The 19,071-nt window shown below is 40.2% G+C and overlaps 2 protein-coding genes across 6 annotated transcripts in view; one reads left to right on the top strand and one right to left on the bottom strand.

Moving 5' to 3' along the window:
- The window catches only part of SCAPER (S-phase cyclin A associated protein in the ER), a 160,368-nt gene extending 154,819 nt beyond the window's left edge, over window positions 1–5,549 (bottom strand). For 2 of the 4 annotated variants that reach the window (XM_067004069.1, XM_067004070.1), the window contains exons 1-2: window positions 2,112–2,240; window positions 369–444 (exon numbers count right to left, since the gene is read on the bottom strand). In XM_067004069.1, coding sequence (XP_066860170.1) covers window positions 369–444; window positions 2,112–2,152 — 117 coding nt within the window. In that variant the 5' untranslated portion in view covers window positions 2,153–2,240. Of the gene's footprint in view, window positions 1–368; window positions 445–1,205; window positions 1,549–2,111; window positions 2,241–3,318; window positions 3,432–5,313 lie in introns of those variants that run through there. The other 2 variants (XM_067004071.1, XM_048081257.2) reach the window with 2 other exon arrangements.
- Window positions 5,550–5,746: 197 nt separating this feature from the next.
- On the top strand, window positions 5,747–18,109 carry RCN2 (reticulocalbin 2). Of its 2 annotated transcripts, none has more exons than XM_067004109.1 (7): window positions 5,747–5,953; window positions 6,049–6,154; window positions 7,953–8,149; window positions 10,641–10,742; window positions 11,948–12,044; window positions 14,315–14,457; window positions 17,299–18,109. In XM_067004109.1, the coding sequence occupies exons 1-7, from the start codon at window positions 5,846–5,848 to the stop codon at window positions 17,449–17,451; spliced, it is 906 nt and encodes a 301-aa protein (XP_066860210.1). In that variant the 5' UTR covers window positions 5,747–5,845; the 3' UTR covers window positions 17,452–18,109. The 2 variants fall into 2 exon arrangements, with proteins under 2 accessions (XP_066860210.1, XP_066860209.1); XM_067004108.1 differs by having other exon boundaries at window positions 10,629–10,742.
- The last annotated feature ends 962 nt before the right edge of the window (window positions 18,110–19,071 follow it).

Genomic DNA, 19,071 nt, shown 5'->3' with positions numbered 1-19,071 from the left:
TCCATCGGTCTTCCCATCTTCCAAGCTTATTATTTCTACCCCTTTAGTCTTCTTTCACCTATTTTCCGCATCTCAGACTTCAGGTTTTCTGAATCTGAGCACCTAAGGTTTTCTTTCCAAGACTGTCTCCAACAGATTCCATCTTTCTTTGAGACGCTGTGTCCAAAAGTAGATATTAGTACTTCAATGATGACTTTTTAAGTGCTAAAAACTGTGCATAGATTATTTATATCTTACAGATGATACTCCCATTTCAACATCTCAGAATGATGTTTTTTTTATTTTTGCCATATATTATCTTTTCATTACTTATGATATAATCACAACAGGTATGTATAGCATACTGTTATAATAGCTGAACGACTTACCATCATGTTATAGCCTTCCTCCATGTCAACGGGCTCATTTATTACGTTTTTGGATGACCCCATTGAGTTTTCATATCTGTGTCAAAATAAATGCAGTTGATCAACTGTACTTATACCAACTCTGAAACTAATTTTAGCTTCTTAGCAGCATTTATGTCAAGGACATCTAATGAACATTTTAACATTTTCAGAGGACAGTTATTGTAGAGTATTTGCATAGCTCCTTAATAAAAGCAGCCCAAGAAGAAAACTAGAAGAGAATGATCCCACAGAAAAAAAAATATGCCTACGTAATAAGATAGTAAACAGTACAAATAATTTTATGGGGCTTCAAACAAATCACTGCACAGACTGCTCAAGAATAGTGGAAGGCAACAATAATTTTTCCTGTGACAGAGGACTGGGCAAACTATTTATAGGTTCAAAAAGAAAAATGAATCAGAGATAATGAAAATTCGTATCAGATAAGTAGCAGTGAGGCGAAGTAAAACCAAAAACTTCTGTTCTCAAATAAAAGAAGTGACAGTTCTTATAGAAGTTAATTATGATCAAGTAAATAATTTTAATCTAGTATCGAACTAGGGAACCACTGCCAAAAATGGAGAAGTACATTGGATTAAACGTTTATAGGTTTATCAAAAAATTCTATAATTGCTATAACAATGCTAAAATAAAACTAAATCCTTGGCTTCAGGGTGGAAATAAATCCCAGCCAGCTCCTGATTAGTGCAAAAACTCTCCTGCAACAGTCCTTACATATTCTTAAGATTCAGATGCTAAACAAAAGTTAAAAGCACTTCTGAAGTTCTAGAAATTAGATCAGAGAACAAGATTAACCTTTTGCCAGATCCCTAGGGAGACTTTGTTATCAGTTGTTATTGGTACTACCCTAACCGGGCTGTTCCCTTGCTCTCAGATTACAGCTTCCACTCCACATGTTGCTGAGTTTTCTGTAAGCCAACAGCCAAAACCCATGCCCACAAACAGCCAGTTGTTAGGATTTGCACTTGTTTGCATGCCTTAAAACAACCTCCTGATCTTAAGAAAACACTGAAATAATCTGCCTGCCATTGGTTGAAGGAAGCTGAGTTTTTGAAAACAAAGTCCCGTGTATTTCAGCATTACTTAAGACATGAGAAGCAAAAGGAGCCGTCAGCCCCGAGATGTCTTAGCAAACCGCTTTTGACCACCAAGCCTCACTTGACTGTAATAAGGATGTAAGAAAAGCTGGCCACATCGAGGTACGTATTCAAGGGAAAAAGTCGGGGCCCACATAACTTCCCAGAAGTGCAGTGCACTTGGAAATCACGCAGACGCAGGAATCTGTATTTAGAAGGAACGTGTGCAGAGGAGAGAAGCTCGCAGCGAGAACGCTGTAGGTTTACTGTAACATCACGCTGAGAAGCGGGGTTTTCCCTCAGGCTGAGGGAAGACTCGGCCCACCCGCGGCCCCCCTCAGGCCGGGCAGCCCCCGGGCCTCCCCTCAGGCCGCGCTCGAGCAGCAGCCCGGGTCAGGGCCCGGGCCCCTCGCCACAGGGCCTGGGCGCTCCCTCAGCGCGGCGGCGCCCCCGGCCCGGCCCGGCCGCCCCCTGCCCGACCCGGCCGCCCCGTCAGGGGCTCCGCGGTTGCCCGTAGCAACCGGCCTCGGCGGGCTGGGGGGGGGTGGGGGGGGGGGCTGGCCCGCCGCCATCTTGCCCCGCCGCCGCGCCCCTCCCCGGCCCGGCCGCGCGCTGGGGCACTCACGCTCTCCGCCGCGCCGCGCCGTCCCGCCGCGGTGACGTCATCGCCGCCCGCCGCCTGTCCGCCCTCCCGCCCGCCGCCCTGCGCAGCCCGGGCCCCCCCCAGTCACACACACCCCAGTGCTGCCGCCCGCGCATGCGCCATCCGCGCCGGTGAAGGCATTGCCCTCACCTGCCTGCCCGCACCTGGCTGCCCTCAGCCCGTCAGGGAGCGCTGAGGGGCCGCTGGGGCGGTGGTGCCGGGTCCCTCAGCGGCATGCCCGCTCCCCCTGGGGGACAGGAGAAGCAAATTTGCGGGCATCAGTAAATAATCGTGTACATACCCTGCGCGTATAGGCAGCACAGAAAGATTGCACCCTGGGTTTTGACACTGCTGGGGCACCGGGCTTGAAGTCATAGGGGGTTCAGGTCTTCTTCTGAGATCTGGGCAAGCGGGCTTGTGAGGAAATTTTGGACAAGGGGACTATTTAGCCAAAAGGGAAGACAAACGGGGAGCGATAGGAGCGTCCAACATGTAAAAGTATGGTTAGGAATGATCCATTTCCTGTGGGATAGCAATGATAAGAAGTAAGAGGCTTAAATTCTAACTGGGACGATTTAGGTTTCCATTTCTAAAACAGCAACGATAGTTCAAGCATTGGTATGGATTGCACGGGAAATTACACGTGCCTCGGCTGCTGTCACAAGTAGCACAACCACCTCTCAGGAATGACACACATAACTGGTCCTGCGCTGAGAGCTGAGCCAGATGGCCTCTGGAGGTCCCAGCCCAGCTCTGACACTGTCCTTCGATAACAAGCTCGTTTATTGTTCCCAGGCAGCTGTCTGAGTGTCCCCAGCTGCCTCTTTGGTCCCCTGTAGTTGAGCTCAGCACCATGGTACAGGGCTTCAGAAGCTTGTGACAAATCCTGGTACCCTGATTTGATGCCAAATCAGATACCGCATCAGAAGTGTCCTTTCATAACCTGTTTCTTCACATATTAATAACTGCACTAAGTGCAAATAAGTAGAAAAATAGGTCTGTAAAGTCTGCAGAGCCTAAAATACTTCAGGATAATTTGTGAAGGAGTTATTAAATAATTAGAATGCTCACAATGTTGTATTTGGGTCCTACTAAAGCAAATGATGGCCATTTTGAAATCCAAGCACATGGCACTTAAACACAATTGTCTTTATAATTAAATTGTTGCTCGGGTTGTTTTTTCCCTTACCTAAATTCACCTGTCAAAAGCCAGCAACTTTTAAAATGGAAGATGGAGGGATAATCTTTGCATGCAGCTCTTAGATACACTTCACCATCTTACATACAGCTTATAATGTTTACCTGTGATGAAAACAAAATTAGGATACGTCAAAATCAAAAACTGTCTAAATTCACTACTGTGAATACACTTATTCTGAAAGAGTATAAATGACTTGCATTAAAGAAAATCACAGCTTATACAAGTTGAGTAGTGCTTTATAAAATTAAAATGTAGAAATGTAAAAAAAATTGTAGTGAACATGAGGCAGATAGCTTCACCTGCAGAAAATAGCTGTTAAGGAACGGCACTTTCCATTCCTGGACAACTGCTCTCATGCTGACAGTTTAAGAGGAACAGATTTACATTTGCTGATGTCTTAGAGAAGAAATGGTATCATGGCTTCAGTCAAGTCATTAGGAGGAGGCACAAATGAGCCAATGTAGTGGAAATCTGTGTTGAACATGATCTTCTAACATTAATCTGTGATTGAAAGAGTAGCTCCAAACAGATTTGTGAAAGACTGTATGCAATTTGGCTAGATGGAAGGAGAGATTTGTCAGAAAAGTCAGAAAGTTCAGCACATAAAAAGCTTTTTGTATGACATGACTTGCATTCTGTTTTTAAAATAGCATCACTGATACTCGCTTTTTATTTGCAAGTTACGATAGCAATGCATTCGCTACGCACTTGGTTAAAAATATCGAGAGAATGTAAGGCCCTCTTTCATTTTCCTACATCCTTACCAGAACAATTTCGAATTTATGATATGACTGGTTAACTGAGTGCTAGGAAGTGTGGACTGTATTTTGATACAGGCAAACTACGGAGTGAAGAATATGATTTTCTATGCTGTCCTTCTTGCTGAGCTTCAGCAAGTGGTGGTGGGGTGTTGTTTTTTTGTTTGTTTGTTTGGCTGGTTGGTTTTGCTCGCTATATTATTCCAGCTATTCTTATTTCCTTCTGCTATCTTCAGTCATCCTGGCATGTGAACATATTGTTATTAAACTTGTTCTTTGCACATCTATATTGAATTTGCTCTTTGGAAGCTATTACAGTTGTTTAGGCATACGTATACTATATTATACGTATACATATGATACGTATAATCCGATACACTTGTCAAGCCTTGAGATATGCAGCAAAGAATTTTTCTGGAGTGTTAGTAATGCACTAGACAAAGAAGACAAAGTATCTTCAGTACTATTTTTGGAAACCAATCGAATCTTATTTTTGTTTTGATTGCTTATAGGATTTGCTTTATCTACACAAACCACAAGCAGCCTGACTTCATTCACACTTTGTATATATGATTTCCATAAATACTGACGGGAAATTTGACATCTAAACCAATAAAGCATATTAGACTTAAGTCACTATTAGATTTTTTTAAAATAGAGAGACATTTCTTATATGGGCAGGAAATTGCAGTAACACATTTACTGATTTATTACAGTATTGTAGTCTCACATCTCCCAAATGAAGTGTCTTAGCTCTTCGCAGTTAATAGAATTTGAGGTTAACCAGGGAGCAGTACATCGCCATCATCACCGAGGATGAGGGACAACACAACAGACAAAGCTCCATTAATTGAGGGCTCTACTTAAACACGTCAACAGCTCCCTTTCTGGAATTCCAGATAAGCTGGTATCACTTCTTTCTGTTTGAAAGAGGACTTCCAGAAATAGACTAATCTTGAAAGGAGAAGTAACAAATCCAACATCAACCTTACGCAAATCTCAATTAAACCACTGAGAGTGATTAATTTGACCTCAGTGGACTCTGGATCTGAGCAAGCCCAATTTCATGTGACATCTCTTGGTTACGACTTTCCTGCAGAGGCCCCCTGCTCATTTACTGGACATATTTTCAGTCTGCCTGAGTGGTAAATGAGATTCAATTTATTTTACAGCTTTTCTTTCTATTATCTGTGCTGAACAGTTATGAACATTTGTATTGATTCACCTTGCTAACTCATTTATAACGCCTCGCTTCCTTTTCCCTTTGTGCTGTAAGTGCGACTGTGAGTTCAGGCCCACACCAGGAGCAAGCTTTCCTCCTCTCTGAGAGGACACTTTCACGCTGCCAGCTTCCTGATGATCTTCGCTGCGGCAGAGTTTGTTTGAAACAGCCCCGAGCTCTGACAAAATTCACTCTGGCCTGCCAGTCTTCACTGATGCCTGAGCCGACCCACTTTCTGGAAGTGAGAAATCACAGACCTATGCTGACAGCACTTGGTACCTTCCGCTGCCGCGGCACAAAGGGACGCCTGGGCGGGAGAGGCAGGACAAAACTTCGCGGCCCCGGCCCCACGACGTGCCCGACCCCACCGCCGGCACCTCCCCTACCAGGCCCCGCGGCCGGCCGCCCCCCGCCCGGCCCGGCCCCCAGCCGGGGGCAGGCGGCGCCCCGGAGCCCCCCGCGGCCCCTTCCCTTCCTTTCCCGTTCCCTTCCCTTTCCCCGCCCCTCGCCGCGGGTCCCCTCGTCGGCGGGCGCGATGCGGCGGCGGCCGCTGCTGGCGCTGGGCCTGGCCCTGTGGGCGCTGGGCGCGGCGCACGGCCAGCACCGCGCCGACTACGACCGGGAGGCGCTGCTCGGCGGGCAGGTGGGCGGCGGGCAGGGGGCGGCGGGCGGGGGCCGCGGCCCGCCGGGGTGGCCTCGGCGGCGGCGGCGGCTTCACGGCGGTTCCCTCGCCCGCAGGAGGAGGCGGAGGAGTACGCGCGGCTCAGCCCGGAAGAGCAGCAGCGGCGGCTGCGGGCCATCGTCAGGAGGATCGATGCGGACGGCGACGGGCTGCTCAGCAAGGGTAGGGGCAGGGGGCTGAGGGGCGCAAGGGACGGGACGGGCGGCGGGGGTCGTGCTCGTGCGATGGGCCCGGCGCTGGGCCTCACGGAAGGCTGCGGGACCCTCTCCGTGGAGAATCGCCGCGAGAAATGTAACCACCATCTTGCACAGCCTGTCAGAAATGCCGGGAAAAAATAATAATAAAAAAGGATATAGAGGATATCTCAGTCCCCAAGGATTCTGTTTTCCATGACACAAGCAGCGAGGGCCATGGAAAGCAGGCAGGAGGAGCACTACCACCGACAGCAGAGCTCTTCCCACCCTCCACAGTACCAGTTTTGCAGCTGTACCTCTTCCTCACACCTCTGAAACCCCCTAGAATCAAGTGCTTTTTGAAATCCTTTTTGCACAACTAGGAGAGCAAGGCAAGGAGGTAAAGAAGGTACCTGCAGCCATAACATTGAGTGCACACACTTGAACACCTACTAACATTGAGCCACACTGTGGGATCATACGTGCTTTCCATCACAATGTAGCACCAAATGTTATTTCCCAGACGAAGGTTTTATCAAACCTGTAAATTCAGGCACCATCACAACACTTTCTTCATCTAATTGTCAAACTCATTGTAAAAATGTCGGTTTGTTCTGCTGGAGCTTAACAAAAAAAAACATAAGTGTCTTGTGAACGTGCACACAGAGCAAACACAATCCTTGTTCAAACTCCAGAACCGTGATATGTCACTGACATGATATCAAGCATACAGTAAGCTTTCTGGGTGGGAGGAGAAAGTTCAGTTTTAAAGATAAGGCCAACTCTATCTCTTGAATGTCTTCCACTGGATGTGCTGAAACTAATCAGCTGCACACTTAGTTCAGTGTTCCTGTACCTGACTGAGCAGAGGTGAGGTAGTATGTGACTTTGTAAGGGTGGCTAACTTGTAAAATAAACAACAAGCACTTTGCAACGTGAAGGCTGTAAGAGAAGAGGTCTAATATTTTAAAGTGCAGAAATTCCCTCTGTACTCAATCCTGACGATACATACTGCGTCTGGTTCTTAGCCTAATGGAAACTTGCTTTTCCCTCCCTTCCCAAAGGAAAATCACAGTGGAACGCTTTTTTACACTAAGAAACTTAGAAATTGATGGGAACGGTGATTTTTGGATACAAATTTACATTTAGAATTTTCTATATTCAATTTCATTTTCATAAAGGTCTGAAAAGAAAGGTTAAATGATCCTAGAGTTGGATGGCTTCAGGTTTGAAAAGCCCTGGCCACATAATCGTTTCAAGCTGACATAAATGCCAGCAGCCACCAAAAGGGGCAGGCTTGCATTGTTCAGGCCTCAGTAAGCTTGAAATAAGGGTAACTTCTCAGCTGAAAACTAAGAATCTTCCTTATGGGATAAGTTCCTAGTTGACCTAGTTTGCTGTGCAGCTGCATGAACACTACCTGTAATCATTTCTTCCTAACCACTTCCTTTGTGTGTCAGAGGGATGCGTCACCCTTTTTCTGGCAGCACCAAAATACACCAGAGTGAAGTAACCATCTAACTCTAGCCTGAGGGTATCAATAGGGAAACCGTATGGTACGACAGAAGACGAACTAAAAGCTGTAGTTGTGGTCTAATCTCTTACTCGGTTAACTTGAAAAAAAGGCATGGCACAGAGGAAGTAGGCTGTTTAACCAACCTCTTGCCTACATACTTGCATCTGAATTACAAAGTATATTCCAAACTGAATAGACCTGTGGTATCTTTACAGTTTTTATACTATAGATTATTCTGATTTTTGTTTGGTTTACTTTCTTATTTTCACAGATGAGCTGAGCTCCTGGATACAACAGTCCTTTAAACATTATGTTACACAAGAAGCTAAGCAACACTTCCACGACTATGACAAAGATGGTGATGGATTAGTGTCTTGGAAAGAGTACAATTTACAAATGTATGATCGTGTCATTGATTTTGATGAGAACACTGTCCTGGAGGATCAAGAAGAAGAATCATTTCGACAGGTAAAATGTTTCAGCATCAGTTTCTGAAAGCTGCTGGCAATAGGAAACAATATTTGTTTACTCTGACAGAACAGGATGGTTAGAGAAACCATAGCAGCTGGCGCATGTTTTAACACTTTCATTTATCTGAGATAGGGGAGTAATTAATGAAAAGTAATGGAGTATTAAACTGGCTACCAGCAAAACACAAAGACAGAATGAAACTGTACCTCCTGAGTACATTTTGGTAGCTGAGTGGAGTATAAGTCTACTGGCAGTCTTATCACAGAGCAGAGCTTCCAGCAAATGTCTTAAAACAAGATGGCAATCTATTAAATTAGGTCCATGGCCTAACCAGTGTCCTGCCTGTAGCTAGGGCCAGTAGCACTGGTGTTGGTCAGCCTTGTACTGTACTCTTTAACCACCCACATTGCACTGCTTTATCCACTTTTCATTCATTTCTGAAGTATATGGTGTGGGGGATCAATATTGCCTGCTTTTAAATTTTTCTGTCCGCTAGAGATCCACAGAGAAAGCAATAGCAATTCAAATATTTTTAGCAATCCAACCCTGGTACATAAAACTGAATGTATAAACAATCGAAGTTACGGATTAATCTTGTATATGCAATTAAATACTTAAGAATGGAAGGAAGGAGGCAAGAGGGACAGGGAAGGAAGGACACTACAAATCTCCCGTAGTAAAACTTGTTTGTTTTCAAGTTAGACATTTGTAAGTACATGTAAATATTTCCCTAAAAGAGAATAAGTGAGTTCTTAGACTATTCTGGCCTGAGATTTTTTCTGAGAAGGAGTGCTTTGGTGGCTACTTCTAGTAAAGTAGTAGTCTTGAATATAGTGTTGACAGACGTTAAGCTGGAATAGACAATAAGCAATGAATTTTACACACTGAAGAAAAATCAAACTGTAAAGCTTTGGAGGTCACTGAATTACGTAGTTTTTAAATAAAACAAGATTTTGAATGGAACTACTAGTCAAAATCTTAACCCCATGTTTGAGATGTTGCCATCATGTTATGCTGAGGTAGAACTACTTATTTATAATTTGTGATGATTGCTTGCTTGGTTTTCCTACTTGCTGACTTCTTCAACCTACATTGGCAAAAGCAAAACTAGCAGCATTGCACCAGCATCGTGTGTCAGCTGTCTTCAGCCATACTTTTGTAAATTAATGATCCTGCTCTAGTTAAAATGGAAAAGTTGGACTTTGTTACTGATTTTGAATTGACATAAAGTAAACATGAATTTACCAGAGGGTGGCAGTCTTGTTCATCACATCTCAAAACACTGAAAACAAACGTTTCCCCTCAACAGTTCAAGTTTATTTTGCAGTCTAGTACTGTCCCTAGCCAGTCCTTCTGAATTGCCTTCCAGTTTAACTCTTAGCTAAAGTCAGCTTTTCTTTAAACGCAATTAATTATTTTGCAGAATAGTTAAGCTCTTATACTTTATTTGTTACACGTGATCTGCATGAGTCAGATTAGCCTAACTAAGCTGAGAAGATTCAATAAATAGGATAGAAGCTAAGAAGTACAACTTCAAGTGTTTATTTTTAAAGTATTTGTGATCTCTGGTTTGCTGGCCACTGCCTTATCCAGATCAGAGTCATACTGTTTAGTACAATACACTCAAACACAGGACTCCAAAATTTTCACAGCTCACATCGCATGCATTTTGAGTAGAGATTTGTTATCAGTGGTTTGGGTCTTTATTTTGTCTGAAGAGACTGTACAGAATGAAACAAGGGCAAAGAACAAGGGTTTTGCACATTTAGAGTACAGAAGAAGGAAGTGCAAGACATTCAGAAATAGTAACTTGCCTGTTTATTGCGGGTATTATCTCTTTTAAGAAGGCATGCTAATATTTATACTTAAAAGAGGTTACAGAAGTGACTTTGATTTGAAATAAGTTCAGATGTAATGGACAACAGTCTTGTATTAAAGGAATCTGCCTCATCCTTCAGCACTTAAAATGGCTTCAGAAAAGGCAGTTTACATATATGATATTTGAAGACTTTCTTGGAACTATGAAGAGCCCTTGATGTAAATGAGATATAGATTCAAAAGGTTAAATGTCCTGAAAATGTAAATGTTAGAATGTGTGATGGCCAGTCTAACAGTAATTGTACTCCACTAGGTTAGTTTGGGAATTGGTGACTTATTGAAGTGGAAGCATGTATAAAGACAAGACTTCCTGGTCTTTTCATCATCTCCCTTTCATGTTTTTGAAGCCTTGGCTGAGAGTGTTTCAAATGTTCCTAACTGAAATGAAGGAAATTTTTATGGGATTCTTAGAAAAAAGACCTCCTCCCATTAAAAGTGCTATTCTCATTGCTCTGGATGAGCTCTTCTTAGTGAAAATAAGACATCAGTATAATACAAGAAAGTAATGTGAAACAATTAATGTTCTAATGAGTTTACAGCCAACTACTATAATGTTTTTCCTTTTCATTAAGCACTCTAACTAAATCTATTTTCTAAGCTTCATTTAAAGGAGAAAAAGCGTTTTGAAAAAGCTAACAGGGATGATGTTCCTGATCTAAATGTGGATGAATTCATTGCTTTTGAACATCCTGAAGAAGTGGAGTATATGACGGTAAGATTTAGGAGGAGGTCTTTATCAGCTCTGTGTATATAGAGGCAACATCTTTTTAATGTCCCAGTGCTACAGGAAGTGTGCTTTTGAGCAGCTATGTATATTGCTTTTCCAGACCAAATAAAAAAATCAGATGGTATGTTGTGAATTCAGTGCTGGAGTTCAGAAGATGGAGCAGGAGTGCAGTGCTTTTCTTGAAAATTTATTTCAAGAACTATTATTTGTCAAGAAGTGGTATTACACAACTATCTTAAACCTTTGGGATTAGGCTGACATAAATATCTCTAAAATTCTGTTAGGTTGGAAACACATCAGTAAGATTTCAGCTTGAGAAAGTTGCAAGCCTAGTTCAGAGTTCAATTCTAGTTAGAGGGATTCACAATGAAGATGTCTTGATGCAGGAAAAAGGTCAAGTGCCAGTTAGCTTCACCTTACTCAGAGGGTCACAATGGTCACTTTTCTGGCCAAAAAAAATAAAAAAAAAATAAAAACTTTCTGAAACTTTGACTTTTCTGTGCTTGGAGTTTGGGGGATTATTATTCAAGCCAGGACCACTTTGGCATTGGTGATGCGTTTCATCACTGCTGTGACTGTTGGTGTCATTCCAGCTCAATACCCACAGCTGACCCCAGTTAAAAGTACACTGCTGCTTTTCTGCAACAGAGCCTTCAGGTTTGGCTCTCTGATGCTGCAGAGCTAACTGCCAGCAGGAGCTCAGTGCAAACATAGCCTCTGTTTGTGTTGACATAATGCTTAATTATGAACAAACAAGAACAACTACAAGAACCGGCATGCTGGTCTCACTGGGAAACAAAGGACCAAGACAAAAAACAATTTTTCCAACAACTTCAAAAAGTTACAAAATGCAAAGAAATTAGTACATCAAAAAAAGAAATAGGATTATAGTTTTGTGCAAATTCATGTGCTCATGTAGTTTTGAATTATGTTTAAGGATTCCAACTCTATGTACACCCTACAGATTTGATTTTCATAAAACCTGACATCCTAAACTCTAAGAATGGATCCATTCTGTGGCACAGGAACCAGTTACTGCACTAGTTCATGTAAAACAGAGAAGCAGGTTCGAAATGACATCTCATTAGTTTAAAGGACACATTATTTTTCTAAAATGATTTATTTCTGTTTCTCTTGATTGCAAGACTGATAAATTGATATTTTGCCTTTTGTTTGTGTGTATGCAAAAGGACTTTGTCATTCAGGAAGCTTTAGAAGAGCATGATAAAGACGGTGATGGATTTGTTAACCTGGAAGAATTCCTTGGTGATTACAGAAGAGACCCAAGTAAGGAAAGGGTTGGGGGGCAGGAACTGAACAAAAGCTTTTGGAATGGGATGAATTGTATGCACCTTTGTTTTCAGCTTTTAACACCTCCACCTACAGGTTCCAAGTGACATTATCCTGTCAGTCAGAATAATTCAATTTCCTGGTACTGTGCCTAGTAGGTCATTATTTCAGTCTGCCCTGCGTGTATTTGGCAGTAGTTTGTGTACAGCCCACTGTTCCCTTGTAAGTTATTTCTTTTCCCAACCATTGAAGCATAATCCTCATCACTAGGTATGTAGCTAAAATAAGATACCGTTTTGCTAACTGAACACATCTGGGAAAACAGCCAGCATGAATGTAAGGTTAGCCTTTCCTAGTCTTGATCGGCTTAAAGCAGCTGTCAGCCTTGCTGCAGAAGGACTGAAGCTGTATGTATTTTAAGAGAGGGAGAGGGGAAGTGTAAGGAGTCCCTTCACAGTACCAGGTATCGAAAGCCCATCTGCTTTCACCTTTTTTTTTTTTTCATTCTTGCCCTTCCTTAAGCTTGCTCTATTCCTGTGTTAACAAAAAAAAAAAAAAGAGAGAGAGAGAGACATTTACATGGTGTTTATCAATGCTTTTTTGTAGGTAAGTTGTTAATAGATAAATATTTTATACACTGTACTTGACTTGCTACAAGATAGGGCAAAGAACTCTTCTGGTTCCAAAAAGACCAGTGGCTTGATGCATGTGAAAAGTCTGCTTGGTCGTAAGGAGTGCTAATTCTGAAGCATGGAGGGCTTTTTTATATCTTTTTCCTACTCGAACTTTAAAAAAGCCTTTCCAAGCCAGTCTATCTGAAGTTATTAGAAAGGGATGAAATTATTGTTAGGGTCCTTGCAGTAACAGAAGATAGAACAGCCTTTCTATTAAACATTTTTATCAAGGATTCAGAATCATCTGGAACTGTAGAAACTTCAGGTTTTCTTCAAATGACCGTATCTTCTGCAGACAGTGTTCCTGCCGCACACCCTAAAATGACTAATAAGCTACACGGTGGGTCTGGTTTCATAACCGTCTTGTGGCTTTGGGCAGCAGTGTATTGGTGAATTGTGATGTTAAGGATAACTGAGTTGTAAACTAGGTGTTAGAAAGGAGAGAGACTTAGTCTTTTTTCTTTTATAATATAAACCTAATTATTTTAAACTGTTACCTGTCTGCCTTTCATATCAAATAATTTCGACTTCCATAAGGTTTAGGAAGTCTTAAAATCTGTTAATACTTGTTCACAGTATTTATCAGTGATGAACGATCAGCGTGAATTGCCTCTTAATTTCTTGAAGAGTTAGAGACAAGTTTAAAAGCTGGTTAGGTTTCAGGGTGCAAAGTCAGAATATAGGGTAAATATAGAGCAGGAGTACAAATAAATACAAGCAGTAAATGGGACTGCTTTGGATATATTCCAGCTATTTTTAAAAAAAATACAGAAAAATATAAACTATTTTGAGAGCTTACAGTACTGTTCAGAGTCTGTTGAGCCTGCACTAGGTAAGAACTCTGTCCTCTCTGTTAGCTGTCACAAATTACCTCCCTGGCTGCTAAAGCACAGGAACAGACAGTAGAATGTTATTAAAATCTTGGTATCACCTTACAAGTTTCATAACTGCATACACTGCACAACACTAGTTCTCTACCTACTTTTAGGACACTTGTTGATTTAAAGCTTTTCCCTACTTTCCTGCATCTGTTAAGTGCTGAGATGACCAATGACTGAGAACTACAGTATTGCTCATGTTGCTGTCATGGGATACTATTAACATGCCATCTGCAATGTTACTGCTATACAATGGCTATATAATGGGAGAGAGTAATCTTAACCCAGTCAAAGTAAATAATGTCAAATATCTCCATCATCCACTTGAACTTTTTCCTATTGGTATGTCAGATGTCCCAATAAGTAGGAAACCATCCATTTGGCAGCACATTTTATACGTAGTATGATTTCTCCCCCATTGATTTGGTTAACTTTGGTTAACATTAAATAAGTAGCTCAGTTGATGGTAACACATGACTTTCATGTCCCCTTAGTTCAACTGTAAATGTACAGTCTTAACATTATCTTAGCTTTAAGTTCTGTTTTAATCTATACAAATATTTTTTTAATGTTTTTTTAATATCCTGGGACTGGTCTGTAAGGTCTCTCTTTGTTTAGTGAAATCACTTTTATGTTATGAGACTAAATTGCATTAATTTGATTACCAGAAAAGGTGAATGCGTCGGTTTTAAATGTGACAAATGTTTCTCACTAGCTGCAAGGGAAGATCCAGAATGGATACTTGTTGAGAAGGATCGATTTGTGAATGACTATGACAAGGATAACGATGGGAAACTCAGCCCTCAAGAGCTGTTGTCTTGGATAGTACCTAATAATCAGGGTATTGCACAAGAGGAGGTATGTGTTTTGATTGGTTTAATAATTGCTGTTTAGATTTTATTTAATGCAGCAGAATTCTGGAGGTATCACAACAAAATGATAGATAAATTCAGATTTACCATATCTTAGTAGTTGAGAAAGAGTGCTTAGTAGATGTTTGCATATCTTTTTTAGCCCTTTTTTCCAGTTTGACAAAGAATGCAGGTCCCAGTCTGGATAAGGCAAATTTGATGTTCTTGTTGATTGTATGAATGTTTATTAATTAACAAGGTGCTATCCTACATGGTGTATCTGGTTTGATTTAAGAGCACAGTCATTTTAAAGTTACAGTAGGTAAGGCTAATGAGATATACCAATAAAAGAAGCTGTTACATACAGCACAGTTAGGAAAACAGAAATGGATCATTCTTCTTCTAACTGGTTAAATTGCCATAATTTATACAAAATTTGTATTAAAACCTGTATTTGCATAAGTATAAGAAAATAGATGTACTCTATGATTCAAGATGCTGTAAAGCAAACTTTAAAATGAGAGTGATAATTGAAATGGTTTAATGACCAGTAGAATGCCATAATAGGTTTAAGTGGATTCTCATTTTAGTTGTCTATTTTTTGTAGCAGGTAGTAGAAGCACTGAGCATACCAGAACAGGCTATTTTTGTGAACGGACTTTAGAGTTGCTGATGGCAGTAGAGAAGGTTTCTGCCTTTCTGCTAATAACTTCTTATCTTAATTTGTGCAGATCTCTTTCCTTTGCACTGAAGGGTTTTGGTGTTCAGTATGGCAGACAAACAGGTCCTCCCGTGCCTCCATAATTACTCTTAAAGTCGGGAAACTCTTCAAGATAGATAAGATAGCTCATCTTCTGTGACTGGACATGTCATTACTGAGCTCCCACCTTCCTGCTATTTCAGCTCTGCTGATTACAGAAAAAGCAGCTTGGTTAGCATGTAGCACTGGCTGCTCACGTACCTAACCTTGTAGGAACCTAAGCTACAAAATTGCTATAGGAGTATTTTTGTAAATGTGCATCTGTAAGGTTTTGTGCAGACTTTTTTTAAACATCTGACGCTTGAGGGTGGTTGGTTCTTATTTCACAGAAAAAATACTGTTATAACTGACACGAGTTCTGTGTGTTGTTGAGTTTATACATACCTTGTTGTTTTTTTTATCAGTTCTTCACTATTCATTCAAATTTTAGCTTAAAGCAAGGCCATGGTGTACTAATATCTCAGTTCCAAAAGGTTATTTTTTTTTTTTATTTGTTTTTCTAATGTGCTATTTTTTTCTTCAGTTAATGCAAGGCTTTAGCAAAGTCCCCTATCCTAAAGAGAAGGTGGCATTGACTTGCATTATAAGTTCTTTATTTATATTACAGTTTAATTTTGTCATTTAAAAATGGCTTGAGAAATCTGGTAGCTAAATAACATAAAACAACAGAAAAATACTATGCATTCAGTTTCTGGGAACTGATACATGTTTACCAAGATGTTTTTCTTAATACTCTGTTAGCTTTTGCCATGCAGAGTGTTTTTGAAATCTGTTTGGCTGATGTTACTACCTGTCATTTTCTTCAGCCCTCTTTGCTGATGTAGTCAGCTTAAATGTAAGTAATATTTCATTTTTAATAAAGCCGCTAAGCAGTCACATTGAGCCAAACCAATCAGAAAAAGGAGAAATGGAAGGACCCTGTAAATCATCGTATCTGTAGATATTTTGTAAATAAAAACCAAAACCATGTCAGACTAGGAACTCTGCTATTTCTCAGTAATAACAGCTGCAATAGAGCTGTTGTGCTAGCTTGGTAGCTTTGAGCTGTGTAATTCTCATGAATAACATACAACTAAAGTATTCCACATTTTTTGTTTCATTGCTGAATTTCCCTCCTTCTATAATACATATGCAAGCAAAAAATTGAGAACTGTTGTAACTTGCAGTTTCATTTGACATTGCGTTTGTCTTTTTTTTTTTCCAAAAAGCAAGCTTTGGCTTTCAGGAAATGAGGGAAATCTTTAATTGCTATCCAAAGTTGATGTTCCTATGCATGGATGACTTATCTCATCCACTGTTGAAAGTACAAAATCTTTTCCATGGTGGACATCAAATACTTTCCAGTTACATTTAAACCATGAATTACAGTTATAGAGCTATTTTTGCAAATCATAAATAGATACAGAAATGGCTAGCAGAATAGATGCCTCCAGAGCAGAATAGATACCTCCAGAGCTAAAAGTAACAGCACCTAAAGTTTAAACTGAGAACTGGAAAAGCATATCTTGTCAGACAGAGGGTTAATGTAGAGATAGAGATAACCGTAACTGGTACACACCTATGGAAGAGGATGCTCAACATGAAGACTACACTGGCTCAAATTGTAGTTGAGGTCATGCACACCAAGGACCGTAGCTGTTGCTCTGTGGCTGAATGTCCAGAAACTGAAAACACACAGTCTGTAGCTGACCTGCTAAGCTTGCATTTTCTGCAGGTCGTATGCTAAAGGTATGTATGGCATCAACCAGTGGATTTCAGAGACTGCTGGTACTTCCAGGAAGATGATCAATCTTTGCTTTTTTAACACTGTCTTCTGCCCTCAGAGTAAAGCAGTGGGTTTGACATTCATTTTTTTGGTTTAGAATTGATGATGAGGTTAGAAATTTGATATTATGACTTTGCCACTGAATAAAAAAGGCAAGGGGAAACAAACTGAGGCAAGAAAGATTCTGTTCTGAATGTTAAATGGCATCTAGCTTGTTACAAATAATGGTGTAGTGGCAGGACTCTGACAATGCTATTCCAAAAATGTATTTATAAATGTTCCTACCTATTAACTGTGCACCTGGTGTTCCATTTATTTTAAAGGCTCTTCACCTTATTGAAGAAATGGATTTGAATGATGATAAAAAGCTTTCTGAAGCAGAAATTCTTAAGAACCAGGATTTGTTTCTTAACAGTGAAGCAACGGATTATGGCAGGCAGCTTCATGATGAACGTTTCTACCACGAAGAACTTTAGATTATTTATTTTGTAATCTGTTTTTCTTCCCTTTCTTTCATTTGGAGCTTTTGTTAAATGCACCCACTTTTCAGCTATGTTGCAAGTTTTATGCTGTAATTACAATAGACTAATGTTTGTGTAAATACTTTGCATTCAAAATTAAATTGCCCTCCCGCAGACTTCCTTGGGCCTCTTCTAGCCTGCAAAATTAATCTTAAATACTTACTTCCAAAATTATATAGCAATGGGAAAGAAATTACTTAAGGTATTGTACTGTATTGTGAAGAGTTGTGTGACTGTACTTCAACTAAATGGAGAATTTAAATGATTCTCTGAAAAAATTCAAACCAGAAAATGAGACTGCTATATTTTCTACTCAGTTTAATTAGGGAGAAGAGTAGGGAAGACAGGGGAAGATGTTTAGAATCAGCATTAACCGTGTTTTATTTAATACATTTGGAGAAACACTTAGCTTAATGCCTCAATTGTTTAAGAGGTTTCTACTTAATTTTAAATGGTTTCTATGTGTTTTACTGTATTATAATAAAAACCTACTATTTTTACATCTACAGAAAACAATTGTTTTTATGTACAATTCTACAGCACTGGCAATACAATGGTATTGTACATTGTCAAGACCCTCCTCATTTGTTGGATTAAAACTTAAAGTATTGTGTCTTTGTTTTATACATTTATTACATACTGTGGATCACCCGTAGCAACTCCTTGAAATGTGAACAATTTGCAGTAGCGTATTTATTTGGGAATCACTCCTTTTGAATGCAGATCAGAATACCGAGGGCAACTCACATGCACCGTGTGAAGGGAACAGTATATATTCTTTGGCAACATTCTTAGGTTTTATATGCTAAGGACAGCTCATCGGATCTAGATGTTAAAAAGGATTTAAAAAAAAGTAATGTATGCATTTAGCATTTTCTGGACGTGTTTGCAAAAGCAGTGTTGTTGTTGTTTTCTTAAATTTGGGATATATGGAACTCTAAAGCATCAAGACATCGCATAATAGTTGTAGTATTAAGCTCTAAAAGTTAACTTCAGTTGAAAGCTCCACAATTACCATTCATAAAAGTAAGTACTATCCTGTTAAGTGATTAATTGAAATAACCAGGAAGGTTAATGGCATGACAGATTCTGTTTAGGAAAGTACATATATTCACTTCTCAACTAGAAAGTCGAAGCCTCACAGAATAGGTTGTGTAAAATCTGTTGGTTTTTATTTTATTTTTTTTAAATTCCCGGGTGACTGACTCCTGTAATGTTTTTGCAGTATTGTTCTTGGCTAATGTTTTCCTTCTTCCCAACTCTCTTTTTTTCCAATAGACCATCTCTTAATTATTCTCAGAACATCCAATCTTCCTTTCAATGTAAGTGTTGAAGTATCACCATTAGAAGGCTAGCAGTTTTGATACAAAGCGAAACTACATCTGATTTTACTGGATTTTTTAGGTATCCTTATTATAGTGATAGAAATTAAAAATGCTTCTTCAATTTTAGAGATTGCTTTTCTACCCATATTTGTTTATTCCTGGAAATGTAAGTACAACCATTGCTATGTTGTTGGTTGGATATGATTAAAAAAAAAAAAAAAGAAAAAAAAAACAGTGTGATTAAATTTAG

The sequence above is a fragment of the Anser cygnoides genome, chromosome 11 (assembly GCF_040182565.1).
Source record: "Anser cygnoides isolate HZ-2024a breed goose chromosome 11, Taihu_goose_T2T_genome, whole genome shotgun sequence".
In the NCBI taxonomy this organism is placed as follows: domain Eukaryota; kingdom Metazoa; phylum Chordata; class Aves; order Anseriformes; family Anatidae; genus Anser; species Anser cygnoides.
Note: the sequence above shows the minus strand (reverse complement) of the source record. Positions and strands in the feature narration are given on the sequence as shown.

What these genes read in the sequence shown, in the direction of transcription:
- RCN2 (XM_067004108.1), top strand. Translation starts at nt 5,846, where the DNA reads ATGCGGCGGCGGCCGCTGCTGGCGCTGGGCCTGGCCCTGTGGGCGCTG. An exon ending in AAGAAGTGGAGTATATGACG is followed by an intron (nt 10,743 to 11,947) that starts GTAAGATTTAGG and finishes TGTATGCAAAAG; the next exon opens with GACTTTGTCATTCAGGAAGC. An exon ending in AGGGTATTGCACAAGAGGAG is followed by an intron (nt 14,458 to 17,298) that starts GTATGTGTTTTG and finishes TTTATTTTAAAG; the next exon opens with GCTCTTCACCTTATTGAAGA.